We start from the raw sequence: 17,504 nt of genomic DNA, 5'->3' as shown, positions 1-17,504 counted from the left end.
ATGCGGCACAAGTTTCAGGATAAGGCCTTGAAGTACAGATTTGTGGGGTATGCTGATGATTATAAAGGATACAGATGTTATGATCCCATGAGTAAGCGTATCAAAATATCCAGAAATGTTGTATTTGATGAATTAAATTTTGACCACAATACTAACACTTCTGAAATTGAAGTTTATCACCCCTGATTGAATTCTGATCTCTTTTCTAGCGTTGATGATGTTTGTCCTTCAGAATATAATCAAAGAGATGAGGGAAACATGTTTGATGCTGCCCAAAAGACTCAGGACAGTGTGATTTCAGAACCACTCTTGGCTCCCGAAAGGTATAAAGGCATTGTTTACTCTCGACGTGAGAAAGAGACCCTCCCCAACTCTGATCAGGAGATGAATTCTTCTTCTGTTGATTCCTCTGCTCTCAGAAGATCTACTCGCTCTCGACATCCTATTGATAGATGGGTTAGTTATGAGAATTTCTCGATGGATTTTCAACTCTTCTTAACCTCTTTAGGTAAGGAAGATCAACCCACAATATTTTATCAAGCAACAAATTCTAAGAGATGGATTGAAGCTATGAATGAAAAAATGGAGGCCTTTCATAAATGTGGCACTTGGGATATTGTTCTCAGACCACATGATCAGAATGTGGTTGGGTCAAAGTGGGTGTATAAAATAATGTATAAGCCGGATGGTACTATTGAGCGATATAAGGCTAGACTGGTTGCCAAGGGCTTCACATAGAAGCAAGGACAAGACTACGATGAGACCTTCAGTCCGATTATGAAAATGGAAACTATATGTATCATACTATCATTCGCTATTGAGCATCAGTGGACTATCAGTCAACTGGATGTGAAAAATGCATTTCTTCATGGAACTCTGAAGGAAGAAGTGTACATATAGCAACCCACTGGGTACGCAGAAAGGAACTCTAGAGAATATGTGTGCAGGTTAAAGAGAGCTATATATGGTTTGAAGCAGGCATCTCGATCTTGGTTTGACAGTTTTTCTATCTTGGTTTGACAATTTTTCTCTTGAAGTAGAGAAATATGGCTTTAATCGGTCTCTTCTTGATCATTCTCTTTTCATATTCAAATGCAAAGATATAGTTACCCTGTTATTGATATATGTAGATGACATTATTATTACAGGTAACTCTAATAAACATATTGAGCAGGTCAAAGAACTCCAGAACCACAGGTTCAAGATGAAGGATCTTGGTAAATTACGATATTTTCTTGGAGTAGAAGTCAACAAGACTACTGAAAGCATGACACTCACCTAACATAAGTATACCATTGATGTTCTCAGCAAGGCAAGTATGAAAGATTGCAAGCCTCTAAGCACACCCACTGTACTTCATCAGAAACTCAGCTCCCAAGATGGAGATTTTTATGAGGACCCTACAGGGTATCGTATGATAGTAGGGATGTTTCAATATCTCACCTTTACTCGCTCTGATATTGTCTATTCAGTCAATCATGTATCTCAGTTCATGCATGAACCGCATATTGGGCATATGGAGCATTCTTCGATATTTGAAGGAAACGATTGGGGATGGTCTTCTGTACAGAAAGAGTATGAATGGGCATCACATGCATGAACTTCTTGTTTACACAGATGCAGACTGAGCAGGAGATCCAGATGAGCGCAGACCAGTCTCAGGATACTGTGTTTTCATTGGCCTAAATCTTGTCTCATGGAGCAGTAGGAAACAGAGGGTCATTGCGAGGTCCAGCACAGAAACTGAATATAGATCAATGGCAGCTGCTACAACAAAAGTAACATGGATTAGACACCTGTTGACAGAAGTAGGAGAATCCATATCTAGATGTATTCTCTTATGTGACAATCAAAGTGCCATCAATATGTCATTTAATCCTATCTACCACAGTCGTGCCAAGCATATTGAAATTGATCAACATTTTGTAAGATAGAAGGTCGAAGAGAAGGAAATTGAACCCGAATTCGTTCGGACTGCTGATCAAGTTGTTGACTTGTTTACAAAAAGGCTTATCAAAGACCGATTTTGGATGTTAAAAGGCAAGTTATTCATGGTTCAAAACCATATACAACTTGAGGGAGGATGAAAAGGAGTCATCAGTCATGACTGGGTTTGGATATCGGATCCAGACCCAACTCGAGTTTATTTAATCACATGTTCATTAATGGCCTATTGTAATTTTGCTTGTTGTGTAATGGGTATTTTTGTACCCTAATATTTGTACCAGCCTATATATAATGATAAGCTAGATACCGTAGACCCTAATTGGGGTTTTCTGCAGCCACCACGTTCTCTCTCTCTATTCTTTATTTGTTCTTGTGATTGAATGATAGAACCCATGATTTCTAACAGTTACCACTTCACTCAAGCTAAACTTAATAAGAACAAAATATATCCCCATAGGTGAAGGCTAGGCTGCAGCCTGTGGCACCTGCCCATTTGGGCCAGGCTCCGGCTGTGACTTTGAGCCCAGACCTGAGCCGGACAAGGCTAATGCTTGACCTGACTGGCCTATCACCTGTCAACAAGCCAAAGTCAATATAGCCAAATATGGACCTGGATTGCACCAGTCCAACCCAGCCCATGATCTGCCTTTGTAAATAGGCCAGCATCTGGCAGCCCACCCATGTTAAACTTTCTCTCATAATTGGCTACCACTTCACTCAAGCTAAACTTAATAAGAACAAAATATATCCCCAAAGGTGAAGGCTAGGCTGCCGCCTATGGCACCTGCCCATTTGGGCCAGGCTCGGGCTGTGTCTTTGAGCCCAGATCTGAGCCGGACAAGGCTAATGCTGTCAACAAGCCAAGTCAATATAGCCAAATATGGACCTGGATTGCGCCAGTCCAACCCAGACCATGATCTGCCTTTGTAAATAGGCCAGCATCTGGCAGCCCACCCATGGCCTGGCCTGCCTGACCCAGAATTTTGACTAGCGCTCAGCCTTTTAATGGGCAGGATCTGACAAAGCAATGGCCAGTCAATTTTAAGGTAAGGCCTGTCCAATGTCCGTCTCCAGGAGCGATTAGAGCACTCAAAAGGTGATGACTCATGACCATTTTGACTCCAATTAACATAATATAAACTAAATATAAAAAATTCTGATTGTTGTAAAAAGATTCTGATTAATTAAATATTAGATATATTGATGTAAGTATTGCTGGTATTTGTGGGCTATCTATACCTTCTGTATGAGCTTCTTCACTTGGACACCTTAATGAAAGTACAGAAGTTATCTATTCAAAGCATGTAAATCGTTTAATGGAGGAACACCTAAAGAAATATCGCGGAATAGCACAAGAACTAAACATGTATTATCAAGCATGTCATGACTCATGAGAAATCTCACTACCAAGAATGAAACAAATTAATTTTGGAACATGAAGCTTAATGTATGTGCCAAACCTCAATTCTTGAAACCACACCCTTTGTCACTGATATAGTGTCTCCTCCAAGGGGATAACCTACAACAGTTACTGCATCCTGTAGAATAAGGAAGTTAAAGAATACAAATGAGCTTAAGATCTAAACATAGGAGTTATGAAAGTAAAGGAAGGCCAAAACACAATCAATAGTCAAAAGTTTTCCAATCAAATCGCATGAAAATGGCCCTTGAATACAGTAGAATGTTAGGATCATAATTTACAATAAAATCTGATCAGCAAGATATCATAAGCTCCCAACTTTTCATGCTAATAGTGTAATTAATTTAAAATGCTATGATCCATTACCATTCTATATAAAGGAAAAAAATGCAATTCTATTTGCAAAATTATTAACTAAATTTCAAGAAGAAATTAACAATCATCAATATCGATAACTAATACCACCTTAAGGTATGAAGACAATACCAGAGAGCACATAGTAATGTAACAAAGTGCAATAACCACTACCTTTTGCAATGTTCAGAAGGCATCTACCTAACTTTGAAAAACAGGCTCCTTTTCAATGTTCTCCAAGAAATAAAATGCATGCTATATTTGGTTTGTGCATCACAATCAGTGCACTTGGTATATAGTCACATCCTACTCAATCAACAGCTGATTCCCCAGAATATAAAATTCTCTTAATCACTTCGTACACCGTTATAAAATGTGTAATGTGTATTCCGTGAATTGAGGAAAAGGTGTTCATAAGCAGTACCTAGGAATTCCAAAAAATTTAAATGCAAAAGGTGTCCACCAATTAATTTCTGCATACAACAGACAAAAAGCAGTAGACTAAACATGAAGACCCAACTCAGCCAAAGAAGCAAGCATATTACCTGAAGACATGGCAAACGACCAAGCCGGAGTGGTTCAGCTCCTTTCCAAAATTCTTCACTCTCTACTGATAACAAGGCAATGTCGCACTCAACTCCTCTAGCAAGAACCTGCATGTCCAATCACTGAGACAGTTTTTTAAACATGAAATGCAGGAAAGGTTTCAAGCATGGCACAAACAGGCTCAGTTGGTTGCACATGTCCAAGCAAGTTGTGTGTGTGTATGTGTGTCGTTGAGTCTGCTCTAGTTAACAGAAACCCAATCTGGATGAATAGGTGCTTCTTATGCCACAAACTACTAATCATCCTTTTAGAATGAAACAGCACAATGAGACTCAAAGAAAGCAAATTTTCATATAGTCAATAACTTTCTCTTATATTTTGAAAATAACATGATATCCTAAGAGAGACTGTACAAAGCAAAACTAAAAATAACACTATATTTTCAAGTGATTGGCAGATTAAACTATCATTGATGTTATGGGTCTTGCAGATATTTACAGAAAATGGTAAAAGGTGTTTTTTTCAAAAACCTTCACAAAATCCATAAGGACATAAAAATAAGAATTGAACTTAATTATACTTAATAGTATGTTTCCTTGGGGTTACACTTGGAGAAGAAAATGACATGAATAAAGCAATCATACATTATGCCTTACAGTTATGCAGAACTGCCGGTGAATGTAAACATAAACATGCATTAGTAATCTTATGGTCCCAGAGACCTTGTGACAGAAACTGATCCCCAGAGTCTGTGCCCTGTTATTTACATGAGATAAGAGAGAAGAAGAAGAAAGATGTGCAGCAGCAAAAGTGGTCGTTATTCCCATCTAGGGTCTGTTAAAAGATAATCATGTATCATATATACATAAATATACATGCGTATATATATGTATATTTTTTATGTTGTACCCAAAATACCCGATAGGGGTATTTTGGTCTTTTCATCATGTATTTTTCTCTTAGGTTTATTTTCTTATTTTTTATTTCTTTATTTTTCTTTTATTAAATGTATCACATGGGACCATTGGGGGGCCCACTTGTGTAGTCGTTGGGGTGCCCAACGGTCATAAATATGACCGTTGGGGCTACCCAATGACTACCTAGTGGGAGCCCCAATGGCCCCCTCAATGTCCCTTTCTCCTCTTGTATATAAAGGGGTTTCCCCCCCTTCTCAACGTGTGATTTTAGGGTTTTACCTCCCACCAATAATGAAGATCATTATTTTTTAGCCTTTGTGGCTTTGCCTCTTCGTGGGTTTGTGTGTTGGCACTTTATGTGCATTCGGTTACCCCTTAGTGGGTGTGTGTATTCGCACTTCATTTGCATATTTATTGGTTCATTCTTGAACCTATTGTATTCAAAGTCATTTCCTAACAGGGTCATGCCCAATATTATAAATATATCATGTACAAAAATACCCTTCTACATGAAGAGGATTTACAAACATGTTAAAATACAAACAATGATAGAAATACCCTTGGCCTGGACGTCTATTCTTAACACGCCCCTCAAGCTGTACATGGGTTACTCAAGATCATGGACAGTATGGTTTTAAGAAACCAATGTCTTGCACATGTCAAGGGTTTAGTGAATAAATATGTTGCTTGCTCTTCACCTTTAATAAAGAGAGGCTGAATTTCTTTACTCAACTTTTTCCCTTATAAAATGTTGATCTAACTCAACATGATTCATCTTCCCATGCTAAACTGGATTGGAAGCGATGGCAATGACACTCTATTGTCACAAAACAATAGTGATCTACTGATGGGTTGATGCAGCGAAGAGAGGAGATGATGTATCCATAAAACTTTCGCAGTAGCAACTGTCATAGCCCTGTACTCCGCCTCTGTACTTGATCTTGCCACTATCCGCTGCTTATGACGAGCCCATGACATGAGGTGGTTCCAAAAAAAAACCATATCTTGTCACAGAATGACCGGTCATGGGATCTCCTGCCCAATCGGCGTCTGAATATGCCTGTATAACAAGAGAAATGCTTGCGCTCTTGTTTGTACATTCTCTATACACCAATCCATCCATAATAGTCCCTTTAATGTACCTTAATATGTTTTTGGCTGCCTCCATATGACACTTGATTTACAACAAAAAACCAAGTATGGATGGGTAAAGGTAAGGTATTGCCTTAGTTGTCAAAGGTGGCACCTAGGTGTCCTAGGCAACCTAGGTGCATCCTATGTCACATGGGTGCGGGTGCGACACGGGTGCGGCGTAATTTCAAAAATTTTGGACAAGGGGACTCAGCTATATATATATATATATATATATATATATATATATATATATATATATATATATATATATATATATATATATATATATATAAGACTCAATCAAAGTTGTGCCCATTAGAGGGGACAGGTGATGAGTTGTGAAGCCTGATTTAGGGTTTTTTTCCTTACAGGAGGGGTTTTTTTTCCTTAAATTCTGTAGCCCAGAAAATTTAAAAAAAAAATCAAAAAATAGACCAAAATGACCCTGGGTGTATTGACCGCACCCAGGGTCGGGTTGACCGAGTCCGAGCCGCACCTGTGTCCGCACCCGTGTTCGTGCATGTCGACGCGGGTGCGTCGACCTTGGAGCCGAGTCCGTGTGACATAGGGTGCATCCCTACCGCCTAGGTGATAGGGTTTGGGGCGGTAGGGCCCTATTTTAGCATTTGGGTGTCACCTACCTAAGCATGGACCGCCTAGGTTGAAAAGGCATCTTTTTTTTAAGTGCATTGACCGCAGGTTATAAAAGGGGAAAGGGCATGTGACAAAAGGCCCTTTCCCCTTTTTGCTCTCCCTCTCTGGGCGGTGAACAAGAAGAATAAGAAGTTGTCCCTCTCTCGGTGGTGAGTCTTTTTCACCTAAATATCAAGCCTACATTGCATTAATACATTCCGACATAGAACCTTCTAACTATGTTGTAGCAAAGGAACATTCTTAATGGGTAGAAGCAATGACAACAGAATTATATGCCTTAGAAAAGGCGAATATCTGGACTATTCAAGATATTTCGCTAGGCAAAAAATCTATAGGTTGTCGATGGGTGTATAAAGTTAAAACCAAGAGTGACGGAACTCTTGAAAGGTACAAGGTCAGATTAGTTGCCAAGGGCTATTCTTAAGAGTATGGAATAGACTATGAAGAGAACTTTGCTCCAGTTGCTAGAATGACCAAAGTTAGAACCTTAGTAGCTCTTGCCTCTGTAAAGAAATGGCCTATATATCAAATGTATGTCAAAAATGTGTTTCTCAATGGAAGCTTAGACGAAGAAGTGTATATGAAACCGCCACCTGGCATTAATATTCTTAAAGGAAAGGTTCTTCGTTTAAATAAGGGTTTGTATGAACTTAAACAAGCCCCACAAGCTTGGTATGACAAATTTAGTCAAGTTATGTTTGATTTTGGCTTTCAATCTTGCCTTACTGATACAACTTTGTTTGTTAAGATTTATAATGCAGGTATTATTATCCTTTTCCTCTATGTAGACGACATGATCATCACTGGAAGTGAAAAACAGAGAGTTGAAAACATTAAAAAAATTCTCAAAATACACTTTGAAATGAGTGATTTGGGTTTTTTAAATTTTTTCTTGGTATAAAAGTTGTTTATTCTTCTAGAGTCTATTTGCTAACTCAATCTAAATTTGCTCTAGATATTGTTGACAAGTCTGGTATCTTAGATGAGAAAAGGGCCGACACTCCCGAAGTTGTAAATATCAAAATGAAGATTGATGATGAAGAACTACTTGAAAATCCAACACCTTACAAACAACTTGTCGGGGCACTGTCTTATCTCTCCATTACAAGACCTGACATTGCGCATGTCGTTCACTCAGCAAGTCAATTTCAACATACTCTTACCACTGTTCATATGGAGGTTGTTTTACGTATTATTAGATATATTAAAACCTCCATTTTTCGAGGACTTTTCTTGTCTGTTCCTTCCTCCTTAGATTTAGTTTCTTATACTGATACAAATTGAGGAGGAGATTCAAATAATTGTTACTCAACTATTGTTTTTTGTGTATTTTTAGGTAAATCATTAATTTCTTGGAGGTGCAAGAAGCAACAAAAAGTCTCTTATCAACTGAAGCCGAGTACAGAGTCATAACTACAACCACTATGGAAGTAGTTTGGCTGAGGCAATTGCTTCATGACATGGGTATTCAGGGTACAAAAGCATCACGACTATGCTGCGACAACAAAAGTTCTATTTACATTGCTAGCAACCGGACATTTCACGAACGAACCAAGCATATTGAGATGGATTATCATTATGTATGAGAGGAAATCCTATATGGCACAATTGATCTCCCCTATGTTTCTTTAGAATATCAACTGGCAGACTTCTTTACCAAACCTCTCGTGGCTCTTCGATTTCACTTTCTCTTGGACAAACTTTTGGTTATTTAACCGTAAGTTTGAGGAGGAGTGTTAAATAATGTGTAATAACCTAGGCTAACTAGGAACTTTTATTTTTTTCATCTTAGTTTAGTTAGTATAGGTTTAGTTTAGTGAGAATAGGGTTTTTTCCTTTTTATTTTTAGTTTCTTTGACTAGTCAACATTTGACTAAGTCAAAGAACTAAGAGTCGTTGGGCACCCAACGGCTCTATTTAGAGTCGTTGGGCTCCCAACGGCTCTAGAGACTCTCTCTTCTTGCTCCTCCATTGTATATAAATATGGGGCATTGCCCCCTCTCAATGTAATGTATTTTTTGTGTGGTTCACAATCAATAACATTTTTTTTTCTTCTCTTGTTCTTGAATACCCTTTTTTGGGTATTTTGTAAGAACCTTTTTTGGTTCTTGTGAGTGTTCATTTTCAACACTTTGGTTGGAGCTCTTTGAAGTATTCATTGTTGGTGATCTAGGAGCTCATCTTCTTACATATACTTGCCCCACTCATGATACCATGACAGAAATCGATCCCCGGGGATCTGTGACTTGTTATTTACGTGAGAGAAGAGAGAAGAAGAAGAAGAAAGATGTGCAGCAGCAAAAGGGGTCGTCATTCCCATCTAGGGTCATGCCCAATATTATAAATATATTCTGTGTACAAAAATACCCTTCTACGTGAAGAGGATTTACAAACATGTTAAAATACAAACAATGACAGAAAAATCTTTGGCCTGGACGTCTATTCTTAACACCTTGATGTAGTTCATTTATACAAGGATATCAATCATACACCCATTGTTCTCAAACTACAAGAATGAAAAAAATAGAAACCATAACATTCCTGCTGATAGATGTCCTGATACAAAAAAAAAAGCATTTGATGATTCCCAGAAAGTCAAGATTATTTATAACAGATAAATAGATTGCAGGAATCTTGTTGAAAGCCAAAGCCAATAGACTTCTTCCCTGAAGATTAACTTTGTTGTAAAGAATGAGAGAGCAAACAGAAGCTACAAGAAATATCTAGACACTGCCAGAAGATCATAAATGTTCTACATCAAAGTCATCAAACAGAAGCTAATATTTATTACTGGATCATATGACATACATACATAATTGATACTCATCCAAATAATTAGTGAAAACTGCAACAGCAACTACAACTTTGCAAGAAAATAGTTAACAAGAATTAAAACCTAAAAAGAGACAAATAAAGCATTCTTCATGTCAAATGTCAATGAAATTTGAACTCTTCACATCAAAAATGTTAATGAAAAGAACTTGCTGACAACTAAAAAAGGCTAAATTGGTTTAGATTTATAAATACAAAACCCAAAAATCATTTTATTTTAAGAAATACCTTTGCTACAAACTTGGTGTCATTTCCTCTGCGTTTTACTTTTACCTGCAGACAATGCAAATAATCTGTCAGACAAGGCCTAACAGAAAAAGACGAAGAACTGGTAACTATGCTAAAAATCTTAGCAAGCTCCAGATATAAGTGGAAATTCTACTATAATCTATACATAAAAAAATTCCTGAAGGGCTCATACTCCAAGTATATCCAGAACAGATGACTGAAAAAAAAGGAAATTAAGAAAGAAGACATTGTGTTTTACAATCTTGTAACACCCACAGTCCCATGCCCTTCTTCAAACAATTGCAAACAAGTGCATAAATACAGATATTACATACACATATAAATGATAGGGTGTCCACAAGTAGTTATACTTGAAAGAAAAATATATGATATATAAAAATGTATCTGTTCATTGCCACGAATGAATTCAGATAGTATTTGACATTCTAGCTGCTTATTTGAACCTCCGAGTGTTTAAATGTGCAAACCCTAATCTATATTGATTATAGTTCACTCTCTTTAGGGGCCTCAACATTTGACAATGGCGTTTGAGTTGTTGGTTATAAGAGTTTTCCCAAATCAAGCAAAAATCCATGCTACCATTATATTCAAAACTATTTGATGGTCAATTCAACAAGTACCATTTCAGCCAAAATTTTAACCTACTTTTATTTATCTATGCATCAAAGGGAGTTGGTTTAGTTAGAGATACTATAGTTTAACAATTGCAGTTTTTCATATATCAGCTTCCAAGACTCACACTTCTGTCAAAGCGCTAGTGATGCATCATAAGTATGCCATGTTAGCATGAGAACAGCTGGAATGGTTACCTGAGTATCGTGCTCAACACAATGTGCATTTGTTAATAGCTTTCCATCCCCAATCATGAAGGCACTGCATTAAGAATGGTTTCTCAGAAAGATATATGCCAATCATCTGAAAGTATGAATATCTAATGTATGTAAGAAGAAACGCAGGACACTGCTATCTGATGCTCAAAGGTACATCCCAGCAGTTGAGTTAGCAACTTGGCATACCAAAAATTACCTGCCAGTACTGGTGTATTGCCTCTGTTTCTGCCAAGGTAGGGAATAATCTGGAGCAGTGTGAGTGCAATATACCTACATAAATTATATGTCATCATACACTGCATTAAGAACATAAATCCCAAATTTACATGGAGACACTCAATAAAAAGCGACAAATAAATATATCAAGTGATTTTAGAAGAACTAGGCCAGTGATTAGAAGCAAAGCTTTGGAAACAGGAAAGTAAATATGTAACGACCCCAACTCATACCCTTTGAAAATGCGATTTTTTTTTAAACCATTGCGGAAATCTTCCCAGAAACCCAGGGCCTTTACAGTTCCACTCCCAATTGGATAAAACAACCAACCACGGTAGAGCTTACAATTATCATCCATACAAAACCAAACCTTTATTGAAATAATGAGTAATAAGTCTTGAGACAATTGCATAAAGAAAAAATTCAGAGTGCAATATCAATTAAATGAAACAAGAAGGAAATAAAAGTAGAGTCACGCTGTCCATCTGTGATCTGTCTAGCAAATGTGTGACACTTGTTGTAACGCCCCAAAATCGTGGACTTGAAAAAAGGTTGAAAGCTTTGAAATCGATTATTTATCAGAGTTTGAAACAGAAGTTCAGCGGAAGATCAGGTTTAAAATAGCAAATCCCTAGACTTTGGGCGCATTACAACACAAATGCAATCTTCCCCTTATAAACTGATTTGCAATTCGAATATATATTTTATTGAAATGAAAAGAAGAACCACGTTTTGGTAATACAGTTTTAGTAATCCATAGTTCAAATTAGAAGAGATGCTTTCAAAGAAACTTTATACCACATCTATCAAAAGTGTCTCCAGGAGCGCAACGTCAGGAAAGAGGCCTTACCTTGAATGCATCACGACATCGTGCCATCACAAGCAGTATAACATTTTCACCACCTGCCCATGAAATGGGTCAGTCCCACAACAGACTAGTAGGGGTGGAAAAGACAAGAAAGAACAAAGGCTATAATAAGCAAGATAATCGCTAGATCAAGCAGGAAAAGCAAGACTAACAGATCTAACAAAGGTATTGTGGAGTAAGCAAAGCTCTAGTAAGGCAAACAGCTACATACAAGAGCAGTAAGGATCATAGTGTTAAACAAACAACTATAGTAATCCAACTGACTCTATAAGTAAAGAGTAACTCACTCCATCCAACAGCCAAACAAGCAACTGAATAAGAGAAGTATTCATAACAATGCTCGCAATACATACAATTATCATTAGATGGCTCAGACCATCGGCAAGTAGCTACATTAATTATAAGGCACAAGCTATTGCATCACAAGCAATTCATAAGCTACACAGGATAAGCATTTAATTAGTATGAGAAGCTAGTTATTACTAAGCAAGGAACTGCGTAAGCAGTTTAACCAACTAGAGTAACGCCTCGACAGGCGTACATAGCTCAACGAGTGGCATACCGAACTACCGAGCTAACAAGCAAGCAAGCAATTCACGTCACAACACGCATATCTCATGATCAGGTGTATAAGTTATATCTTGTCTCATTATGAGTCCGCCATTGTGGGTACGCACAAGGCAAAACATAGAAACAGTCGGAATCGATTCAGGAGTTCATTATGCTATGTATTTTATTATACCCCGAATGACTGACTGAGTCCGCCCCTAAGGGGATTGCCAGTGACCAAGATAGTAAATCCTCAAAGGCAAACAAAGGCCCAATGGATGCGCATCCGAACTTCTGCAGAAGTGGCCTGAAGGATTTCCCCTAACCTCCGATGACTGGGAAAGTCGGATCTTTGTCCGAGATTGCCATTAATGACTGTCCATCAGAGTTTTGTACCATCCATCCTCTCTCTTGATGAACCGTCCCGAATGAGCACGACGGAGGGTTTCTTAACCGTCGTCCCATTCTACATGCTCTGGTCTTTCGACCCACTCGAGCATCTTGCTTGTGAAGGCGCATAATTATCATTTATGTGAATTACACGCACCATTGCGCGTTCGAGACAACCACACACCTCTCATCCTACTCACTGTAATACGCAACGTACCTATTCAAAAGTACAACCACGATGAGAGGGGTCAACTCATAGCGAGGGTAGAAACATCTATTGTGATCTCAAACACGTGCCATTGCACGTTCGAGGTAGACATAGACTTATTATTCTACTCATCGTAGTACGCAACGTACCTGTTCAAAAGTACAACCATGATGAGAGGGGTAAGGATCTCTCGCAGGAAATCCCCCAACACATCTGCTTTACAGAAGTCCACAATGAACTCATTCAAGTTTCAACTTATCGTGCTCGGGTCCTTTAGACAATCGCAAGCATTCCGCCTATTAGACGAATATCAACATTGTTGAGAAGCAGTAACTATCTAATGGGTCGGGTCCCTGGTATTTAATTATTATTCTTAAGGGTATTATTGTACATTCTTTGTTGCTGGCTAATCTCTCTATTTAAGTGAGATTAGCCCTAATAAGATGCCTAATGAGTGGAGGAAGAGTACTTTGGTGCCTCTCTATAAGAATAAGAGTGATATACAAGATTGGACAAACTATCGTGGTATAAAACTCATGAGTCATACTATGAAACTTTGGGAGAAGGTGATTGAGTATAGGTTGAGGAAGGTTGCCATGATATCACAGAATCAATTTGGTTTTATGCCTGGAAGATCAACTATGGAAGCTATACATCTTCTTAGACAACTTATTGAGAGATATAGAGAGGGGAACAAAGATTTGCATATGGTTTTTATTGATTTGGAGAAGGCATACGATAGAGTACCTAGGGATGTTCTCTGGTGGACAATGATGAAGAAAGGTATCTTTCTCAAGTACATTAGTATAATTAAAGATATGTACGAAGGAATAGTAACCAATGTCCGCACTTGTGGAGGGGTGACAAACAATTTTCCTATAACGGTTGGGTTACATCAAGGATCTGCATTAAGCCCTTTCCTTTTTGCTATAGTGTTAGATGAACTTACGAGATCAATTCAAGAAAATGTGCCATGGTGTATGTTGTTTGTTGATGATATTGTTTTAATTGATGAGTCTAGAGCTGGGGTTAATGCTAAGTTAGAATTATGGAGACAGACTTTGGAAGCAAGAGGTTTTACGTTGAGTAAGAGTAAGACAGAATACATGGAATGTCGGTTTAGTAAGCAACGAAGTAGTGATGAGAGTGTAGTGAAGCTTGGTGAGCAAGAAATAGCGGTGGATGACTGTTTCAAATATTTGGGATCTATCATTCAAAAGAATGGAGAAATTGATGGAGATGTAAATCATAGGATTAAGGTTGGGTGGATGAAATGGAAAAGTGCAACTTGAGTGGTGTGCGATCGTAGAATGCCGTTGCGGTTGAAGGGGAAGTTTTAGAGGATGACAATTAGACCCGCTTTACTATGGTACGGAATGTTGGGCTGCCAAGAGACATCATTTTCAAAAAATGAGTGTAATTGAGATGTGTATGCTTCGATGGATGTGTGGAAAGACACTAAAAGATAAGATTCGGAATGAGGAAATACGTAAGAAGGTAGGCGTTGCACCCATTGAAAATAAGATGAGTGAGAATCGTTTACGATGGTTTGGGCATATTCGACGAAGGCCTAATGATGCTCCGGTTAGAAGGATGGAGAAATGGGAAAATATATTAGCTAAAAGAGGTCGGGGTAGGCCTAAGAAGACTTGGATAGAGATGATAAGAAAGGATACGAAGGCTTTGAACCTCACCGAGGACATGACATTGGATAGAAATGATTGGAGGAGAAGGATTCATGTGGAGGACCCAAAATGATTTTCTTTTTGGTCCATATCGCCGACCCCAATTGTTTGGGATGAAGGCATTGTTGTTGTTGTTGTTAAGTCTGTGTTCAGTTTTGGGTGATTATAAACTTCTTGTCGTGGTTGTGGGTTTCATGCTGCGTGTCGCAGCCTTTCCCTGTGTGATCTAAATCAGATCTGTTAAGTCGATGGAAGTGTTTGTGGGTGGTGTTTTAAATAAGACAATGGAAGTTGTCGATCGTGTGGAAAGTCAAATTTAACCAGCGTCTCTTAAATCTGATTAGACTTATTAGTGTTGAAGTTGTCGATCGGTGTGGAAAACCAGAATTGATCAACGCCTCTTAAATTTGATCAGATTTATTGGTGTTATAATTGCATCTCGGTGTTGATCAGATATATAGTTGTTGCAGCAGATTGTGTGTGTGGGAGTGTTTGTGAAGTGAGACACATCTACAACCCTATTCCATGGCTGATACGCAGAAAACTGAATTGAAGAATGACTCAGCCACTGATTATAAGGCTTTTGCAAATCCATTCTCTTATGGATCATCTGTAAAACTCGATGAGACCAACTATGTTAGATGGTCTCGTACGTTCATGATGTCTGTTTCAAGGCATCGCAGAAAACATATTTTGTTAGAAAGTGAACCTAAAGACAAAACTGGAAAATATGCGACATGGGAAGAGGACAATGACATAGTCATGTCGTGGATTATGAATAGTGTGCAACCTTCTGTCGCTGATGGGCTAATTTATTACACAACTGCAAAACAAATGTGGGATAATTTGCGAGATACTTACTCACAAGAAACTAATGTAAGTCGTATTCTTCAAGTGGAACAAGAGATCTATCAGTTGCAGCAAGGAGAGCAAACTCTAACCCAGTACTATGCCTCTGTGAAAGCAGTGTTTGAGAGACTAAATGCACATAGACCATTATGTTGTGATAACCAGAGGTTACACCAAAAGCACACCATGGTCGCACGGTTTCTTACTGACCTGTCAGCTGAATTCTCAGTTGCCAAAGTTCAGATGTTGACGGGATCTGATGTCCCCACTCTTGCTGATGCATACAATTGCCATGTCTCTTCCCTCATCCCAGTCGGACTCACAAACCTCTGCTATGTCTGTCTCCTATGGTCGAGGCCGAGGTTTTATTCCTAATACACAAGGACGGGGACGTGGTCGAGGCACAGGAGGACGTGGCAAACTTCAGTGTTCCTACTGCGAAAGATTTGGACATTTAGAAGATAGATGCTTTGACAAGAATGGGCGACCCCCTGCACATTCAGCTAAAGTTGTTCCTACAGCTCAAATTGCCAAACCCGAGTCTCCTGTTGTTCCTCCTAATGATTCGGTTATTATTTAGTCATTGTAGATGATTTTTCCAGATTATCTTGGGTATTCTTGTTAAAAGATAGCGCTGAAGCCCCCATTATTCTTAAATCCTTGATTATTGAAATAAAAACTCAGTTTAATTCTTGCTTCAAAGTAGTTCGCACTGACAATGCTCTTGAATTCAAATCCTCTGACCTATTACAATTTTACAAAAACCTTGGGATCCAACCTCAGACCTCATGTCCTCATACCTCGCAACAGAATGGAGTAGCGGAGCGCAAGTATATACACATTCTCAATATTGCTCGTTGCCTTATGATTCAGTCTAATATGCCTGCATCTTACTGGGGAGATGCGGTTCTAACAGCGGGATACCTAATATACCGTATGCCCTCAACCTCAGTGGGAGATCGTATTCCCATTCAAATTCTCAGACCTGAAGCTCCTCTTTTCCCTGTCTCACCAAAGGTGTTTGGTTGTGTCTGCTTTGTTCATAAGCTTGGTTCCAATCGAGATAAATTGTCTTCCCAATCTATAAAATGTGTTTTTGTTGGGTATCCTAAGCATAAAAAAGGATATCGTTGTTATGATCCCATATCCCAGAGAGAGTATGTCAGTGCGGATGTGTCATTTTTTGAGTCTGTCCCATATTTTTCTAGTACTTCTCCAAGAATACAGGCTAGTCAAGGTTATTCATTCCCTCTTCCTGTTCCCCCTTTTCCATTAGAGTCGGTTCGTCTTGAGCCTCTTGTTCCCCGTCTGACTCCGTCCCGTTACAAACATCCTCTTGTGGTGTACACACATCGAGCTCCACCCAACTCTATGCCTGTGCCATCAGCTTCTCCCGAGGTGAGTGTTCCTGAACCTACTGACGATTCTCTTGTTGATGATGATTTACCTATTGCTCTTCGGAAAGGAAAAATGAAATGTACACTTCAGCCTATTTCTCAGTTTGTTTCTGAGGCAAGAATTGGTGCAAATATGAAGAATTTTGTATTAGCATTATCTGTTGCATCTGTTCCTCTCAATCATCATCAAGCTCTTCTGGACCCCGAATGGGCGAAGGCCATGCAGGATGAAATGGATGCACTGCTTTCTCGGCACACCTGGGACTTAGTTGATCCTCCACTTGAGGCTGATATTGTTGGTTGTAAATGGGTCTATACTATTAAGTATAACTCAAATGGATCGATTGAAAGGTTTAAAGCTCGCCTGGTTGCGAAAGGCTATACTCAAACTTATGGGGTGAACTTTTTTGAAACATTCTCTCTTGTTGCTCGTCTTGCGACTATTCGCCTTGTTTTGTC

General features: G+C 38.7%; 1 protein-coding gene across 1 annotated transcript in view; it reads right to left on the bottom strand.

Annotated features, from left to right (window-relative positions):
- The window catches only part of LOC149820725 (protease Do-like 2, chloroplastic), a 142,831-nt gene that overhangs the window by 85,323 nt on the left and 40,004 nt on the right, over nucleotides 1-17,504 (bottom strand). The window contains exons 4-8 of the mRNA XM_089983881.1: nucleotides 11,080-11,153; nucleotides 10,863-10,926; nucleotides 10,033-10,077; nucleotides 4,267-4,374; nucleotides 3,408-3,485 (exon numbers count right to left, since the gene is read on the bottom strand). Coding sequence (XP_089840007.1) covers nucleotides 3,408-3,485; nucleotides 4,267-4,374; nucleotides 10,033-10,077; nucleotides 10,863-10,926; nucleotides 11,080-11,153 — 369 coding nt within the window. The remainder of the gene's footprint in view (nucleotides 1-3,407; nucleotides 3,486-4,266; nucleotides 4,375-10,032; nucleotides 10,078-10,862; nucleotides 10,927-11,079; nucleotides 11,154-17,504) is intronic.

Source organism: Nuphar pumila, chromosome 12 (genome assembly GCF_984573655.1).
Source record: "Nuphar pumila chromosome 12, dmNupPumi1.hap1.1, whole genome shotgun sequence".
Taxonomy (NCBI): domain Eukaryota; kingdom Viridiplantae; phylum Streptophyta; class Magnoliopsida; order Nymphaeales; family Nymphaeaceae; genus Nuphar; species Nuphar pumila.
The sequence above is the reverse complement of the archived record's forward strand: the minus strand, read 5'-3'. Positions and strand labels throughout refer to the sequence as shown.